Genomic DNA, 15,584 nt, shown 5'->3' with positions numbered 1-15,584 from the left:
TACCACTAAACCAATTACGCTTGAATGAGATACAGAAGGCCAGTTTTTGGTATATGCATCTTCCCACCATTGGAGATCAACTGATGCTGCTGAATGTACATGATCGGGACTTAGAGCGCTTTATTTGGCCATTCAAGATAAACGAAAATGAATATTGGGATTAATTAGATATATTGTAAAATGGTTATTATGCTCAGAAGCGCTGTTGTTTTTGTATTTCATCTATATGGAGTACAATCTATTAAGACGGCGTGAGAGGGCGCGTGTTGAGCCGCGCTCTGTATTATCTCGTCACAGGAAGCAAAGTACGTTTAGTACTGGGCCTCAAACATTCCACGTATTTATCATGGATACTAATATGCAATTTTCAAAGAACTTTAATCCCAAACCCCACCCCCCCAGCGAAACCGTAAATGTGCTTCAATCAGTCCCCGGGCTGGGAAGCTCAGTTGACTGAATACCCCAGCTATCAACCTTGGTCAGATTGCGGCGACTAGTATCCCGACTCAAAATTCCGGGGAATATCATCGGATCATTTCCAGAAATGTGCACATCTGCAGCTGAGCTGGGAGTCTTTCGGAGAGATGATGCTTCTGATGTCGGACTCGTGATGCTTGATGCAGCTTCTGTCGCGCCAGAGGAGGGAATGTTGCCAACTGACGATTTTGAGGCCAATTCGCCGCTGATGCTCTTCTTCTCAGCATTTGGATCAAATGCAGCGTATCGGCTTAGTCTGTACAGCAGTTAAATAAATATGATCAGCAACATTCTCATAACAACAATAAGAGAAGAAGAAAGACACTTACACCTCTCGCTCTGTCAACAAGGTGGAATACCTAAACTCCTCTCTCCGGTCGGGAACATTCGTCTTGGCCATGGTATTTCCTTCTCTGCCAGGCTTGTCGAAACAGGGTCCCAGCCACTGCGCCTTAACAGCCGCCTCGTAACCGCTCTGCTTGACCGAGTTCTTGGCAAGCTCGCACATATCTGTCGGACTGAGCTTGTAGATTTGCGCGGCAACAGCGTATTCTTCCATCAGAGGCTCCTTTGTGTATGCAAACTGCAGAGGATCGTCGGTTGAGAGGGACACGTTGAGACCTCGTTTGAAGTATTGAGGGAACGGATTGCGGTCGTATGACAGGAACAAGGCGTTGTTGCTCAACGGCGACATGGCCACGCCAATCTGTTCGAGGTAAAACACATACTGCAACAACGGGACCTTTCGGAGCAACACTCCGTGGCTGATGCTGTGGCAGCAAAGCGTCGCGACGGCCAAATGCTCCGGGTCGCCAGCTTCAGCGCAGTGAGGCCGCAGGATAAGAGTGTTGAAGCCACGTTTCTTGCGCCAGGAGTTGAGGGACGCCATGTTGGCAAAGAGATAGTAGATCCAGTAATTGTATGGCGGGTTTTGCTTCGTGTTCCACTCCTTTGGAACGGGAAACTTCCTGTACAAGCGCCTCTCGATCTTACTCTCGTCGTCGACGCTGTCGAGACCGACGACGCGCTGGAGGAAAATGTGCAGCTTCGGGTGACTGGAGGGGTCCTTTGTGACCTCGAACAACGGCTGGAAGACGTTGGTGACGACTTGGTCAAACGACTCCATTAGGCCATTGTCCTTGTAAACATCATACAGCCGAGGAATCTGGATCAGCCAGCGGACGTTTTGCGAAAACAGCTTGTTGTCGACGACCCAGGCTGCAAGTTTGTCCCATTCATCCAGTGATTTACCATAGATGGATAGACGCCACTCAGCCATTTGGTACTTGCTGGCTTCTAGATCGGAAATGACTTCTTTGGTGAGCTCAGCTAGATAGCGGCCCTTGATCAGGTTATCCGTCTTCAAGAAGATTTCTCGAAGTCGAGATTCTCCAACAGGGTTGTACTTCAAGTTGAACTTGTCAAATCGGTGGAAAGAATCCACATGGGCCTATTTTCAGATCAGCTCACAACGTCCTGACTTAACAAGTCGTGAATAACATACGTGCATATCAAGAGTGTCAATACTCAAGTCGTACGCCGTAAGATTAATACTAGCAAACACCTCGGCAAGCGTCAAGTGCTTCCCGTCACGGAACAAGACAACTTCATCAGGGTTCTTCTTCATCCTGCTCTTGATAAAGCGCAGCAAGTGCTTCTGGTTCATGGACGCCGAGTGGTGCACGTGAGTGTCTACTTTTCGGACGTTGTAGAAGTCTCTGTGAGGCACCTTTTTGCTGTCGGCGGTTTCCTGGTACTCGTTTAGAAGCGCGTACAGGTTGAATTTGCCTTCAAGGTATTGGAGGCGGCGGAAGGCGAAGCTCTTGCTTGGCCCATCTGACGAGGCGGTAAGGATGCTGTCGAGGTCCATATAGAACTGTCTGATAGTTGGGATTTGGAAAGCGGGTGTTTCGGAATTGGCACCCTCAAAGACCTCATAGACACCAGCATCGCTCAACTTGAACGTCATGCTGTCGTCGCTTGAAGGCAATGGCAGGACATGTTCCATGTCGAAGTTATCTCCAGGCTTGTCTCCCGGGGGATAAATCTGCCAGTCGGCGCCATTTCTAGGATCATCGCCATATCGCTGTAGCGACAGCGTCATGTATTTTTGTCTCAGCGCGATAATATCTTGGATGCTCTTGGAAATGGAGCTCAACTCTGCCGTCACCTGTGGCTGAGGGTCAAGGAAGTTGATATTGGAGATTCCCCTGGAGGCCTCAGCTGCAAGCCTAGCGCTGTCAAGCCCAGACACAGAAGCCTTGCCAAAAGACTCGGACAGTGCAGCGTCGCCCTCATATTCGAGGTCGCCGCTTGATGCCAGAGCTGCAACGGGGTCATTATACGAGGATGACACAGCGTCCGCAGCACCGGAGCTGTCTAGCTGGCTTCGCTGATAGAACAGCTTGGCATCAGCCTGGGACATTTGCCGCTCAACGACCGAGTCGTAAAAGGTCGTGCGGTGAGGAATATCTCTTGGAAGCACGCCATCTTGAGGAGTCTCGGGCGGCTGAGGGGTATTTTCTCTGTCACTCTCTTCTCTGTGATGAGAACACATTTTGAGGGGAGGAAATGGCCCAATCACCGTAGCCTTTTATTTTACGGCTGAGGAGGTGAGGGATAGTGGTTTTTTCTTCTTTCTTTCTAAAGAATTGGCGTCAATCAATGTTTATTTGATACAATTACAACTATGAACGGCTGACGACATTTCTGAGGCATATTGTTGACGTAAGACAAGACAACAGCTAAAAACAGGCTTTGGATAAAAGTGCGAAAACTCAACGAAACAAAAAGAGAAAAAAAAAATCAAAGAGAAAAAGAGCTCCACGTACCAGAGCAGATGAGGGACGGATTGAATTGAATTAAAGTAAAAAAGAAATATCTTATAGAGGGTAAAACAAAATAACAACGGGCAATAGCAGTAGCACCAGGATAGAGTCGCCAATTCGCGAAACCTTTTTTAAGTTTTAGAAATCTCTCCAAAGAAGAGCGACCTCTCCCAGCTCTTTATACTCCAGAAAGTCCTAACTAAGAAAAAAAAATGAGTCAAAAGCATAAAACTCACTGAACTAATGACACACAAGAGCCGCTCCGGGATCCGCTTCGGCCGGCCGCCACCGAAGCCGCAGGTGAGCCACGGAGGGTGCCTATAAGCGGGGATATGCAGCAATCAAGGATCAGACCGTATCAGTCGTATCTGCGTGAATGAGTCTCACGCCGGCGAATGAGTCTCACACCGGTAAATGGATTGAATTGATATGTGATGAACTAAATTGAATCGTATCGAAAACATTGTTTTTCATCATCAATTGCATCAACTACAGTCAAAATGTCCAGCACCAAAACAGTCACCGTAACCGTGGACCAGCCGCAATCCTCTTCCTCAGCTCCCATCGAACTAGAAACCATCATCCATGAAGCTCAGCCCGGACAATCTTCTTCCAATGCCGTCGCAGATCCAGAATCAGGCGGAGAGACATCCGAGTCTCAACCCCCTCTACCCATCTTCAAGATCCTAGTCTCCGGGTACTCATTCTTCTGCGCCGGTCTGGATTCAGCAACTCTCGGCCCGTTGGTGCCGCATATTCTCGACGCGTTTTCCATTGGCACAGGTCACATCGCCATCATGTAAGTCACTCAAACCATCTTCTCTTCCATCAACTTTTATACAAATCAAACCCTTATCTAGTAATAAACAACCACCAGCTACGCCGCCATCTTCGCAGGATGGCTCCTCGCAGCCCTCACAAACCCCTTCCTCGCAGCCCACCTCCACCTCGGCAAGCTCCTCTTCATCGGCGCAATCTTCCAAGTCTTTGCACAATGCCTCCGTCCATGGGCTCCCTACTCCCTCTTCTTCTCCACCTTCTTCTTCCAGGCCCTGGGTATGGCCTTCCAGGACACGCACTCCAACACGTACGTCAGCGCTGTCCGGGATTCGCATCGCTGGCTGAGCTTCATCCACGCCATGTATGCGCTTGGGGGTCTCGTCGGGCCACTCATCTCGACGGCTATTGCTACTGCTGAGGAGCACCATGAAGGGGGTTGGCGAACGGTGTATTACGTGACGCTTGGGACTTCTGCTTTAAATTTAATTGCGGTTGCCCTGGCCTTTAGGGATACCCTCTTCTTGATGAAATCACAGTCTGTAGAGGCACAGCGTGAAGAGAGACGCAACAAGGAGGCATTGGAGGAAGTAGGGCAGCTTCTTAAGCTAAAGAATGTCTGGCTCATGAGCGCCTTTTATTTTTTCCAGTCGGGTGCCTGGTCCACCTCAGGAGGTATGAATCTTGCTCTCGCTCAACTCTGCTCATCCATCCTTCTTCCATGTCTATTCTTCTTTCACATTTATCCTTCTTCTATATTTATTCCTTTTCTATGTCCATCTTTCTTTCACTTCTATCCTTCTCCCACATTCATCATTCTTCCACGTCTGCCCTTCTTCCACAACCATCCTCCCTCCCCATCCAGCTACACAACACAACACAACAACTAACAAAAAGAAACAGGCTGGGTCGTCGAATACCTCACCCAACACCGCCACGGCAAACTCTCCCAAGTCGGCTACGTCCCCACCGGCTTCTGGGCCGGCGTCGTCCTCGGCCGCACCCTCCTCGCCGAGCCAACCTTCCGCTTCGGCGAGCAGCGCATGATCCTCCTCTACTCCTGCGCCACCCTCGTCCTCCAGCTGCTCTTCTGGCTGCTCCCCAACCTCGTCGCCAGCGCCACCGCGTACGCCCTCATGGGCTTCTTCTTCGGGCCTTACTTTGCCACGGGCATGAGGGTGTCGGCCAAGATCATCCCGAGAAAGGTTCAGTCTACGGGACTAGGTATGGTTTCCTCTTTTTCTTTTCTCCTCTAAAGTAATACCTATACGGACAAGACTCGAGAGTGGTTTGCTTACAGTTGACGTGAATCAGGTCTCATTTTTGTCCTGGCACAAGCTGGTGCCGCCATCTTTCCCTCGTTCACCGGCCTCATTGCAACTAGTGCTGGTGTTCAGGTTCTGCAGCCGATTGTTACCGCCTTGATTGTCGGAGGCGGCGTGTGCTGGTGGCTTCTTCCAAACGTCACTTTAAAAGAATGATTGCGTTTTGAGTAGGCAAGTGTTCGGCGTATTATGATTTAGCTGTTTTATATACTTTGGACACAGGCATGTACACAAATTCTCAGACGAGCAGTTTTAGTTTTTATGCAGACAACACGTCACAACTTATACGGCAACATATATCTTCATCACGGTGTATTAGCAATGGTAAACTGGTATCATATGCTCAAAGACCGGCCAAAATTCCTTGTCCCGTTCTCTTTTTATTTCATTTATTTCCATTCCCGTGATATATCCCTTGAGATAGGAGTGAGTCCACCTACTTCGAATATCCATTGGCCTTGACCCAGTCGGCCACGTCCTGACGGTCTCTCTCCAACCAGGAAATTTTGGATCGGATAGCGTCCTTGCTCTGTGCTAGCGACTGGTCGTAGCCGTTGTTGTTCTTGCCCTCAAAGAACTTCTCGACGCGGGCCAGCTGCTCTGGCTTGGTAAAGCCAGATGTCAGCAGCGACACCATGGAGCTGAGCATGGGCAGGGTAGGTGGGTGTCGCTTGTAGAGCTCCTCCCAGTTCTCCGTCATCCAGGTAAACAGGGCCTCGATACCCTCGGGGTGGGTGCGCAGGCCGGCAGCAGGCATGTAAATGTCTTGGTCCTTGACCTCGCCGTTCAACAGCAGGGCCAGGGTCCTCTTGATAAGCTCGGGGTCCTTGGCTCGGCCTAGAGATCGGAGACAGGTGTTGCGCTCATCGCTGTTGGTCGAGGAATGGTACAGCCCAATGATTTGGTCATACTACGCGCATATAATGTCAGTACAATTTCATATCTATGCATATTCCCTACTACTCGGGGAGGATGGGATCAAAAAACTTACCTCTTCCTTGCCGCCAAACTTGAGGGCGATTGCAAAGACGCTCTTGCGAATGTTGGGGTGAATCGCCGACTTATCGCCAGCCATGAACTTGGCAAACATGTCCTTGGAGGCTGAAATGATCTTCTCGTCGCCGCTCAAGCCAGCGCTGCCAAAAAGTGTAGCCTTGAACTGCTGCTCAACATGACCGTCTGAATCGGAAAATTCCCATCCAAGCTCATGGGCCTTTGAGCTGACAATCTCTCTCAAGAATGCCCGGACACCGTCTCGAACAGCTTGGTCTTCAAATAGCCAGGCAGCTTGGATCGATCCAATCCGAGAGATGATCTCGTTCCACACAACAAACTCCGTCTCCGCGTCAAATCCCTTGAGAAGGTTAAGGACGCCAGACGTCTTTCCGTAACCAGAGCTGGAGAGTGCGGCAGCATCTGCAATCATGCCGGTCCTGTCCTCTGTGGACAAAAGACCTTCCTTGGCGGCCTTGCCCAGCTTCTCCAGGCGGCTAGGAGAGTAGAGTGTTCGGTAGATTCCAGTGTGGTTGGCGTTGAGCTTGAAGAAGTCGGTGCTGGGCACCTTGAATTCTTGCTCTCGCTCCTTCAAGGCAATGGTCTCATCAACACCATCCTTGGTCTTGAGGCCCAAGAAGACAGGGTACAGGGTGGTGTCTTCCTCGGGCTTCACGTCGCCGGTACGAAGGAAGCGGTTCTGCTTCACGTGGATAGAGCTCTCGCCTTCCTTCTCGGTGACAGTGAGGACTGGGTATCCGACCTTCTTGGTCCAAGCAGTCATGACTTCGTGGACAGGCTTGCCGCTGACTTCGGCCAAGGAGTCCCATAGGTCGCTAGTCTGGGTGTTTCCATAGGCGTACTTGTTCAGGTACTTGCGGACACCCTCCAAGAACTTGTCCTCTCCAAGGTATGTAGAGATCATGCGGAGCACACAGGATCCCTTGGAGTAGGAAATGGCATCGAAAATTTGGTTGATCTCGTCAGCACGCTTGACGGGCACCTCGATCGGGTGGCTGCTTCGGAGGGAGTCGAGCGACAGAGCAGACTGCAAATCATCCGTGACATATGTTTGCCAAACGCGCCACTCGGGGTAAAAGATGTTGCAGGAATACCACGAAGCCCAGGTAGCGAAGCCTTCGTTGAGCCAGAGACCCTCCCACCAGTCCATGGTGACCAAGTTACCGAACCACTGGTGCGCCAGCTCATGCTGGACAACCTCGGCCACACGCTGCTTGGTGGCAGCGCCGCTCGCCTTCTCGTCGAGCATCAAATCGACAACTCGATAAGTGACCAGACCCCAGTTCTCCATGGCTCCCTGAGCAAAGTCGGGAATGGCGACTTGATCCATCTTGGGCAGGGGGAAGTCGACACCAAAAGCCTTTTCGTAAAATGCAAGAGTTTTGGCGGCGAGGTCGACGGAGAAGCGTCCGTGCTCGATATCCTGGCCGGGAGGAGCATAGACTCGGACGGGGACTCGGAAGTCTCGCGACTCAATGTAGTTGAGCTCGCCGACAACGAAGGCGACGAGATAGGTGGACATGAGAGGTGAGGGGTTGAAGTGAACAGCCTTTCTGGTTCCACCGGTAATCTTGGACTGAACTTCAGTTTCGGAGGCAACGTCCATGTTGCTCAAGCACGTCAAGTTCTTGTCAGCAACGAGCGTGACGGTGAACTTGGCCTTGAGAGCCGGCTCGTCAAAGCAGGGGAATGCTCTGCGGGCGTCGGTGGGCTCCATCTGGGTGCTGGCCAAGATGCCCTCAGTACCATCTGGTCTCTTGTATGTAGAGCGGTAGAAGCCCGCCATCTTGTCGTTGAGCTGGCCGGTGAATTCGATTTCCAGCTGCACCTTGGTGTCCTTGGTGAGGGTGTGGGAGCCGCCAAGGTCGAACTTGGTCACTTGGGTAGCTTCATCGTAGGTGATGGCAGGCGTGGCACTGTTGAGACGGCACGCGTAATGGTTAGCACGTCTAATTGTCTTTGTAACGAATGGAGCTGCGCAATGGCAGAAGGACAGATTTCTCACCTAACAGCCTGGCCACCAGAGGAGAGCTTTGCGCCGTGGATATCCAGCTCGAGAGTGTGGAGGGAGATGGAGTTGGAGTTCTCGGCCACGTCAAGGTCGATGACGACAGTGCCGTTGTACGTCAGCTTCTCAAAGTCGGGCTCGACAGTCAGGTGGTAGTGACGAGGGATCACGTTGGCGGGCAGCAGCTCGCGGCCCTGGACGGCAGCCGAGGCTGAGCCCTCGAGACCAGCTCTGGATCGACACATGGCGGAGCAGAAGCGAGCAGACGAGGGAGTCGGAGCAACAGGAGGGCGTCGAGCAAGACGAAGGCGCGGGAACGACGACAACGACGACGGCGAGAGCGAAGAAGAGAGGAGAGAAGAAGAGGCGGATGCTGAGAGAGGAGAAATGGAGGAATGAGGAGAAGAAGAAAGAGAGGAGAATGAAGAAGAGCTGGAGAATGAAAGAGAAGAAGAGAGTGGCCTTTTGCGAAGAGAAGGCGGTGACGGCGTATAAGAAGCAGAATGAGGAGAGGAAGAAGATGCAGCAGCAGAAGGAGAAGCACGGCAGGCGACACACCAGCCCGAGGAGCTCCTGGACCTGGACCTTGAGAGCCCCTCCAGCTTGAATGGCGGGGTCGGCCGCAGCGTCAGTGAGTGGCGGGGGGACCTTTGAGCGGCCCGGAGAGGCTGCAGCCACCCCATGCTTGTTACTGTAGGTAGGCTGCTTACTGTGGTTGTTTCAGCAGTGGTGAGTTGCGTACTGGAACTTGGAATGGGAATGATGGACGCTTTGCACGCTGGTGGTGGTTTTTGCGTTTCTGTCCGTGCTTTGGTTTCTTCTTATTGACACCCAACTCAACCTTGATAAGCTGTGCACCAAGCTCCAATTGTCACTGGACCTCTGCAGACGGCGGTTGCGCACGGCTATGCAATGCAAACAGCAGCTCACACATGAATTGTCCCGAAATTTTCACTCCGGCCCGGGCTGGAGGATCAGCGCCGAGGATTAACCATGAAGATCACAAAAGATCCATGGATTTGGTGGGGCAGAGAGGCAAACAGGCCACTTTCGCTCAGTGCTGTTTCGCAAAACAGGGACTTTTGCCCTTGCTCCTTAACATGATACGCAAAGGGAAAGGTGCTCCGGTTTGACGCGGGGAGATTGAGGCTGACGGCGTTTATTTCAATTTCAATTACACAGGACGGGTTGGAAGGGGGTTCAAGTATGTACAGTACATAGAAAAGGACAAACTCATCTTGGAGGGGGACATGTGTATATCATTGACATTCTATATATGCTATTGCTGGGTAAGGTAGTATGTATGTATGCAGTCAAATCATCTGGGTTATTAAGGCAGTGTACAAAAGACATCCAATCCTCCCCCAGGCTCAACCGAGCTCACTATGACAAAAGAAATATACATTTCCAGACTTTGATCAGTCAATCCTAAGATGGAGCCCAAAAACTGCAGAAAATTGATCCAAAATGTGATATAAACGATGATATAACGCTAATGTAGCCCGTGTTAGGATAAATCAACCCGTAGGGCATGCTCATGTGTCCCGTCAATATGTACAAGTTCAAACGGGTGGCTAGATATCGGGAGATTTAGAGTGATTTTCAGGTGTGGCAGAAGACGGCGCAGTGTGATAAGACTCTGGAGTCTCATACACCGTGGAGACCGTATGGGCATTGTAATCCTCGTCTGAGTAAAGTAGAGCAGTTCCGGCGGATGTTGAAGTGGTATAATCCCCTAGTGCAGCATGATTCTCCGGAGATGCATAACCCTCCGAAGGTGACGTGTAAATATCAGAAGTGGTATTATTGGTTGTAAAGAAAACGGAGGAAGGCGTGTCGTATCCTGTTGGAGGATTCAAACTGTGTTCAGTGCTTGCATGGCCTTCCGGGGAGCTGTATGAGGCGGGAGTAGCATAAGTCGAGGGCGCATTCAATGGCGCGTTAATGTCATACCCTATAGAAGCTTCATGAGACTTTGGCGTGGTATACAGTCCTGCATCATTATAACCCGGCCAAGGAAGGTGTGGCGTGGAAGTGTCGTAAGTGGTGGTATCCGGAATGATTGTAGAAAAAGATGGAGGTGTTAATCCTGTGATGGGCCCGATATTGGGCATAGAGGTAGCCACGATGTCCTCAGAAGCTGCAGATGGGCTAAGTGTCGAAAGGAATGCAGGGTCAATATAAGCTGGCATGGTAGAATTATAAACCGGAGATGCACCTGCGGCATAGAATGCAGAATAATCTAGGGCACCGTTCAAAGGCGCACCAGCCGTGTTGTTTAACGGCAAAGAGGTATTAATGATATTGCCCCACGGCAAAGGCCCATCAACAATATTGCCCAAGGGCAAAGAAGCATCGGTAATATTGCTCAGCGACGTATCCGAGACTTGACCAGCCGGGACAGGCCCAAAGTAAACGGGTGTCGTCGCAATATAGTACGGAGACCCAGATGTAATGGGGCCTGAAGACGGGGCCGCAGCAACATTTGGAGATGCGGCAGAAACATAGCCCGACGGTGAAACGGGGGCGTGCCCGGACAATGTAGATTCAACAGGTGCGGCTGTACCTGCAGTACTTTCGGGGGTCAAGGCCGTAACATAGCTTGGAGATGCAGATGACACTGAAGGTAGAGATGCTGATGATGAGTAGTCCACGGGTACAGGCCCGTTACCAGTAGTAGAGGCCGTGGGTTCAGCAGAGTTAAATGTTGCGGGGATAGCTAAAGTATCTTGGGAAGACGTATTTGCCCGGTCTTTGGAGATCATGTGTGGACTTATGTTGCCCGTATGTCCGTCAGGTCCCACGGTCGCACCATTATTGTGACTGGGTGTTCCATAATCAGCATAAGTAGCAAGCTGTGATCCAGTTCGAGCGTCGGACACCGGGGCAGGGACCTCAGTGACCGATATATCCCACAATCCAGGGCTCACAGGAGCTTCGGGATCAATGTATTGAACATTCATCAGCGCACCACTGGAGGCTTGATCTAGTGTATCGGATACAACCGGCTGCGTGTTATCGTCATTTGTGTCATCATGATCAGCATTCTCCAGTGAATCCAAGTACTCTGTCGGTGTCGAGCGAAATAGGTGCCTAACGATTCTCTGAACAATTCTGAACCCCAGCTTGGCAGAGCCTGATAGGAAGTAAAGCTTCCTCTGGAGCACCAAGGTAGTCTTGATAGCGCGGTAAACATCGTCTCGGCGAGGAAGCGTCTGGGCTTTGTCGTTGAGCACCATGTTGCTCATCACAGTCGCGGCATCAACAAGAGAAAAGATGATGAAATGAAATCGCCCGTCCCGAAAGGTGAGAAATTTTAGCCAGTTGTCCAGGACTTGAACTATCATCAGGGTCAAGTCAACCGCAATCCTACGAAGCTCTAGCTCCTCCTCAGAAGACTCGTCGGTGTATGGCAACGCCATATGCGGCCGAAATGGATTCAGGACCATCATGTATCCCATGGTGTAGTTGTAGTGGCGATGATACTCGATCCAGGCTTGCTTCTTGTCGTTTGACGTGTCTGGGTTCGTCAACGCAAAGATTGGAGGGAAATTCCTCATCCACTCATCAATCATGCCTTTGTATTCCATGACCTCGCTACGTGTCTTGATTTGAGCCGGGCAAGGGAAGCGGCCGGCCAGTCTGTGGATTAGATCTGACTGCATATTCATGTGCATCAAAGGAGAGAACTCTCCGTCCGGTTCCAACGTCAATGAGGGGCGTTTCGCATTACACATGCTGTGATCGACCATTGTATCTCGAGACAGTCCGGAAGCTATCTGCCTGAAAATACATAAGTTACAACGTCTCAATTGCACGTGCTGCACTTCTAAAGCGAGTGAAACGTCTGTGGAAAACTCACCAGTCCCACGAGTCGATTACGCACCAAGCTCTCCGCCGTATTTCGAGCTCAAAGTTGGGTACGTCATTTGTATCTCGTTCCGTATCGAATCCTATGAGTCGAAGACAAAGACAAGGTCAGCGGCTATCAGCACTATGGAATACTTGAGCTATGGAAACAGCATACCGAGTTCTTGGGCTTCACGAACGGCTGTATAGAATATATGACAGGCCTCGACAAACAGGGCCTCGGCTTTGTACCAATACGTTGAATGCAAGAGCCACAAGACATTGTTCTTATGGTAATGACCGGGAGGCATGGCGCTGTAGAGATAACGCGCTGCATAATGAAAAGACTCGGTACACTCCTGGCAACCATTACCGAGCATTTTCTCGAGTTTCTTCTGTATGTCGACAGGTAGATGCTGACAGGCGCACGCGCACATCATCAGTAACAGACATGTCCATGGAACGGGCAGCGGTTTATTTCTGGACCTTTTTTTCCACCAACGATTGTACTCTCTGCCAAAATCTGTTTTGTGAATCATGCCATAGTGCGGGTTTACGTTTTGGAAAAAGCTCAGGATGAGGGCATCTGTGAATGGGCAATCGCAGCGTCTGGTCAGTCGAAAGAGAACATTGTAACATAAGTCCGACATGAAAAGAGGAGATCGGTCGCCCTAAAAGCAGACATACCTACGTGATTCCGGTCTTCTGGAATAATGGCGAGTGCAGAGCGCAGTTCGGTGCAGGCCTCGGCTGAAATGTGGTACTGCTTGTTGCGTCGAGGTCGGGATTGTCTCATCTGGAAAGGAAAATGTCCGCATAAGTATGGATTTTCTTCCACTAGTCAATCTGATGATTCGACAAGGGGTCTTACCTGTGTATCGGGAGAAAGCTGCGTAAGTTGACCACTGGACTGCTCAGGTACGAGGGAACCTGGATTATCCGAGTCCACAGGGGCGACATTCTGTCCAACGGAATCGAGTCCTCCATTACCAGTGTCTACGTCAGAGTTATTGTCGGAACTAGAGTCTTCGCTACTGCCGCGATACCGTTTCTTGGAAGCTCCGACTCCAACGGTTGTCTTGCTTGTAGTAGCACCGCTCGCTTGTGGTGGTGGATTAGCTGGTTTCGCTGGCTTTTCTTTGAAGATACAATTGCGTTGGACACCTCGAGACTTGCAGTGTACACAAGGGAAGATTTTATTGCACTGGATGGCAGAAGAGGTTAATATAAGGTATCCAGAACTGCTGGGCGTTGTGACTCGTGGCGTACTTTTTGTTTCCTCCTTTGGCATTCGGTGCACGCATATTTGAACCGCTGGGGAGTGACGGAATCGTCCATGTTGTTAATCCCCCCTTTTTAGCTCTTTGAGACTCTCCAACTCTCCTTTTTCGCGGTGATTATGGGAAATCGAGGAGAAAACGCGGAGAGACGGTGGAGAGACAATAGAGAGACGGTATCGAAGGTTATATATACGTAAACTCAGTGTCAAACTAGATGAGAGAGGGAATAATAGGGGGAGAGATGAGGAGAAAGAAAATGGAGAAAAGCAACGAAAGTGATGATGGGAAAAGGCACTTTTTGGTGCTTCCAGCTGCCAAGGCGACGATCCAACGGTGCAGATGGCCGAGCTGCTGTCCATCTCGAAACGGTAGAGAGAGACAGCGGCCCTTGGTGGGGCTGAGAGCACTGAGCAAGACCAAGCTTGAGCAGGCACGGCGGGAGCTGTCCGAAAGGGAATGGCGCAATCACGTGGTGCATTAGCCTCGATTTCGCAGTGGATCTGAGAAGTCTGTGATTGGCTGCGGAAGTCTCAGGCAGTTCTGAAGATGGCTTAGTGACCGTTAGGTACCCCATGTCGGTGGGTTGTGGATGCGCAGATGAATTTTAGCGCATGTGCGCAGGAGATAAGAGACACTGTGTACGAGATCCGGGAACCGGGAATGCCTGACAGTGAGTGTGAGGGTATCTCAAAACACGCAAGTTTCCAATAGCATCGTGGAGATGGTTCGGGATCTGTCCGTCGCTCGGGGGGGAGGAAGTGGCTCGAGTCATGAGCTGAGATCCGCCGAGGCAATCCTGTTGTATGCAGTGCAGACCAGATAAGGATAAAGCACATTAGTGTATCTGGATACTGACAGCCTAGAATGACTTGAGTTCCAGGGTTCTCTCTCTCTCAGCGTTTCACGTAGAATGCATGCACGAGATACTACTACTAGCCTAGCTGAAAACCCCCAAACAAGACAAGAGGGATGAATGAATGAACCGTTTAGCACTCAAGCACTCTCAAGACGTCCAGAAAGAGGCGCCCTAGACAAACTCGACCAGAACCTCTAGCTACATACGAGCATGTACCCTCTGTCTCAGTTCTAGCCTAGATCCTCCCGTCCGTCCAGACAAAGAAACAAAATCCTGAAGCCAGATCCAGACCCTTGTCCTTGTATACAGTGGAAATGCCACCCCTGCCCTCAGCCGCAGCCACTCCGGCACCATCGGTTTGTTTGTTTCTTTGCATTGTTGGCCATGCCCACGCTAAAATCTCGTACCCGGCGGGAGGGTCGCAACGGTTAGATTGAGATTGGCGATGCTTTGCCGTTGTGGTATCGTGAACCGCGGCATCCCGTAGCGCGGCACCTGCTTTTCTGTGTACCAGTTACCTACATCTACAGAAGGAGGTGAATTGGCACATGCACATTTACACGTTAGGCAAATGTACATGTAGGCAGTCTATAAGAGCCTCCATCTCATCTGCTGCACTTCTGATACGTGTATTTGAACGCTACAACCAGCATCAAAACCACATGCATGCTCCTTTTTTTCATGTGGCTGGCTTAGCCTCCTCTGTCCAAATTCTCCTGAATCCAAATATTCCAAGTCCATGTACAGCACGGGTCATACGCCATGGCCTCTTCGGTTTAATCTGCGGTGCTGGTGACACAGACAGACCGGCAGTTGTGGCTGTCTTTTTTTCCATCCGGGGTGTCGTGCAAAGCCGGTGAGAAGAGCGTCAACCATTTGAAACAGGAGCACCAAATCAAACAACAAGAACCTAGGCTGGCCAATAACGAACCTCCGTCGTGACATACTCCTTTGCCTTCCTTTTTTCCAGCCTCACTTCAACGAGCAGCATCCTTGTCTGCACTGCATTAGTCTGTTTGCTGGGTTTCACTTTGTGACCGGGGAACTAACTCTTCAACACCACATCGTCACCGTTTAAAAGGACAGGAAAATGGGCGAAAATGGAAACGAAATGATGGGCAGGGTCTGATTCGTCGGCTAACAAAATCTGTCTCATTACTGTACTGTAGG

The 15,584-nt window shown here is 50.7% G+C and overlaps 4 protein-coding genes across 4 annotated transcripts; 1 reads left to right on the top strand and 3 right to left on the bottom strand.

Annotated features, from left to right (window-relative positions):
* Positions 1-420: 420 nt before the first annotated feature.
* Positions 421-3,034, bottom strand: T069G_10312 (adenosine/AMP deaminase domain-containing protein; the record flags this gene model as incomplete). The annotated part of the gene is made up of 3 exons (XM_056177522.1): positions 421-733; positions 807-1,927; positions 1,982-3,034. The coding sequence occupies 3 exons, from the start codon at positions 3,032-3,034 to the stop codon at positions 421-423; spliced, it is 2,487 nt and encodes an 828-aa protein (XP_056023812.1).
* A 771-nt stretch (positions 3,035-3,805) lies between these two features.
* T069G_10311 (major facilitator superfamily domain-containing protein) lies at positions 3,806-5,563 on the top strand (the record flags this gene model as incomplete). Its single annotated transcript, XM_056177521.1, has 4 exons — positions 3,806-4,104; positions 4,183-4,757; positions 4,986-5,306; positions 5,397-5,563. 4 exons carry the CDS (start codon positions 3,806-3,808, stop codon positions 5,561-5,563), a joined length of 1,362 nt encoding a protein of 453 aa, XP_056023811.1.
* Positions 5,564-5,843: 280 nt separating this feature from the next.
* T069G_10310 (peptidase family m1 domain-containing protein) lies at positions 5,844-8,674 on the bottom strand (the record flags this gene model as incomplete). Its single annotated transcript, XM_056177520.1, has 3 exons — positions 5,844-6,317; positions 6,399-8,337; positions 8,427-8,674. The coding sequence occupies 3 exons, from the start codon at positions 8,672-8,674 to the stop codon at positions 5,844-5,846; spliced, it is 2,661 nt and encodes an 886-aa protein (XP_056023810.1).
* A 1,329-nt stretch (positions 8,675-10,003) lies between these two features.
* On the bottom strand, positions 10,004-13,616 carry T069G_10309 (uncharacterized protein; the record flags this gene model as incomplete). Its single annotated transcript, XM_056177519.1, has 6 exons — positions 10,004-12,212; positions 12,292-12,382; positions 12,457-12,609; positions 12,966-13,074; positions 13,150-13,482; positions 13,548-13,616. 6 exons carry the CDS (start codon positions 13,614-13,616, stop codon positions 10,004-10,006), a joined length of 2,964 nt encoding a protein of 987 aa, XP_056023809.1.
* Positions 13,617-15,584: the final 1,968 nt, after the last annotated feature.

The sequence above is a fragment of the Trichoderma breve genome, assembly GCF_028502605.1.
Source record: "Trichoderma breve strain T069 chromosome 7 map unlocalized scaffold00007, whole genome shotgun sequence".
Taxonomy (NCBI): domain Eukaryota; kingdom Fungi; phylum Ascomycota; class Sordariomycetes; order Hypocreales; family Hypocreaceae; genus Trichoderma; species Trichoderma breve.
Note: the sequence above shows the minus strand (reverse complement) of the source record. Positions and strands in the feature narration are given on the sequence as shown.